Consider the following 2,607-nt stretch of genomic DNA (forward strand, 5'->3'; position numbering starts at 1 on the left):
GTTTATGAAGGCAAAAATTATCAAAATTGACAGTATATGGCCCTTTGCAATGTTAAAAGGAAAAGTGATATAAAGTCATTGGATAGCTTGAATGCTTGTTTGTTTGTTTTGTTGTTGTTGTTTGTTTGTATGTTTTTGTGTTTTTTTTTTTTGTTTGTTGAATATCGATTTACAATTTTAAAAGATTTAAGATGAAATTTTACTTGAAAAACACTTTACAAAGGAACTCATATGATTAATGTTTAGAATTTGTTTAATGCTATGACTGATTTAGATAAAAGAATATAGATGTTTAGGATAAATTAAGAAAATGGTTTGGGAATCTTGACCACACACTCCTAACCAACAGGTGGCGTTAATGCACCTTGAGTATGTATATCAAGCGCCATAAAAATCAAGAAGAAGAAGTTTGAATTTAACGTTTGAATTTTGGCCCACACTCCTAACCAGTAGGTGGCGGTAATGCACCTTGAAGTTGTATGCCAACCGCCATTAAAATCTACAAGAAGAAGAAGAGTTCGTTTCTTACTTCAGAAATTGTTAAATAAAGACTATAGAAATGTTTCACATATTAAGTATCTCAAAGATACAGAGTTAATAAACAGGATTTAAAAAATCACTACTAATTTTTTATTTTTATTTTTTTTTTTATTATTGTTATTTTTTTATTTTTATTTTTTCCTTTAAGGTCAATGCTCCACACTCCATCCTAGTAGGTGGCGGTAAATGCACCTAAAGCTGGTTTACCAACAGCCATAAAACGTCAAAGAAGAAGAAGAAGAGTTGGTTTGCAGCAACGAGGAGAAGGTGGTATCGATTGGCGGTCAGTGACGGGATTAGATTATTTAAAAATAAGTTTTTTTTGTTTTTTTTTTAACGTTTAACAGTATAGCAGTTAACATGTCTTATACAGCCAGGTGAGTTTAAAATAAGTTATTTCTTTCAAATAACGTTACAGTATCGCCAATCATAAACTAATAAATGTGTTTGTAACTATGGAGGCTTGTTTCCGACATAGAATTGTGATCTAAAAAGTCGAAATTACTTTTTTTTTATCACTTTTTTTTTTAATTCTCAATTGTGGATTTATTGTCACGCAATTCTGACTTTATAACTTGGCACTGTGAGATTAGCCCAAATTGCGCAAGTCTGAGAAAAATGAATTGTGAGGTGAAAATTCGCAATTGCGTGGAAAAATGTGAGAAATTACCTATTTAATTTGTTTATGTAGTGGTGAAAACAAACTTTCAATAACGGGTAAGCGGGTGTCTTCTCGGAAACGTTTTTAAAGTTATCCACGAATTTACTAATTTATGCCCCATGAAGCCTTTCGCGAGCTATGAGTTATTTAAAAAAAAAAACTGGGTTAGTTGAGATGATCTTCATCTATTCACCCTTTATTCATCGAACATTACAATGCTCTTTAAGTGTAAAACATTAACAAAGTAATTCCACAGCAATAGTATGGAAAAATCCCAAAAGGGTCTGGCTGCAAACTTGCACTCAGTGTTGCCTACTTTCAATTGAAAGTAGCTAAAACTGGTAGCTAAATGTCACTAGATGACATCACAATGGCAAATTCACTGATTTATATAAAGATGAACGTAGATCAGTGGGCAAGATGAGAACTTAGATAAGGTTTGTCCAAGCAGTTGTTATATTTGTCCCTAAAATTTTGAAAAAAGTCTCAAAAGGGGCGGGGAAGTCGCTAAATCTAGCTACAAAGTAGCTAAATTGGCAACACTGCAGTTGCACTTGCACTCTCGGAAATTTGCACTTGCACTCTCAGACACTTGCACTCTCAGACACTTGCACTCTCAGACACTTGCACTCTCAGACACTTGCACTTTGCCCTCTCCGCACTCTCAGACACTTGCACTCTCAGACACTTGCACTCTCAGACACTTGCACTCTCAGACACTTGCACTCTCAGACACTTGCACTCTCAGACACTTGCACTTTGCACTCTCAGACACTTGCACTTTGCACTCTCAGACACTTGCACTTTGCACTCTCAGACACTTGCACTTTGCACTCTCAGACACTTGCACTTTGCACTCTCAGACACTTGCACTTTGCACTCTCAGACACTTGCACTTTGCACTCTCAGACACTTGCACTTTGCACTCTCAGACACTTGCACTTTGCACTCTCAGACACTTGCACTTTGCACTCTCAGACACTTGCACTTTGCACTCTCAGACACTTGCACTTTGCACTCTCAGACACTTGCACTTTGCACTCTCAGACACTTGCACTTGCCCTCTCAGACACTTGCCCTCTCAGACACTTGCACTTTGCACTCTCAGACACTTGCACTTGCCCTCTCAGACACTTGCCCTCTCAGACACTTGCACTCTCAGACAATTGCACTTGCACTCGTCACCTGCGACGTCACTTGCAAGCGACACAAATTATGCATGTTGCCAATGGAGACGAAGCTGTGGTGCTTAAACGATTAATTAATTCAGTACCGTAACCTACAGGGTCCTGCAAGCCATCTGTAAGAGAAAAAGACAAGACCCGCAAATCCGTGGCCACAGAACAGCAGAAAATGAACGCAATGCGCAAAGTCTCTCGTTAAGCGTTTTCCTCCTGTAGAAAAAC

General features: G+C 37.7%; 1 protein-coding gene across 1 annotated transcript in view; it reads left to right on the forward strand.

Annotated features, from left to right (window-relative positions):
- The first annotated feature begins 780 nt into the window (after positions 1–780).
- The window catches only part of LOC107663313 (uncharacterized), a 13,835-nt gene continuing 12,008 nt past the window's right edge, over positions 781–2,607 (forward strand). Inside the window, exon 1 of the mRNA XM_016453518.1 lies at positions 781–917. Coding sequence (XP_016309004.1) covers positions 901–917 — 17 coding nt within the window. The 5' untranslated portion in view covers positions 781–900. The remainder of the gene's footprint in view (positions 918–2,607) is intronic.

This window comes from Sinocyclocheilus anshuiensis, unplaced genomic scaffold, assembly GCF_001515605.1.
Source record: "Sinocyclocheilus anshuiensis isolate Anshui unplaced genomic scaffold, SAMN03320099.WGS_v1.1 scaffold2441, whole genome shotgun sequence".
Classification (NCBI taxonomy): domain Eukaryota; kingdom Metazoa; phylum Chordata; class Actinopteri; order Cypriniformes; family Cyprinidae; genus Sinocyclocheilus; species Sinocyclocheilus anshuiensis.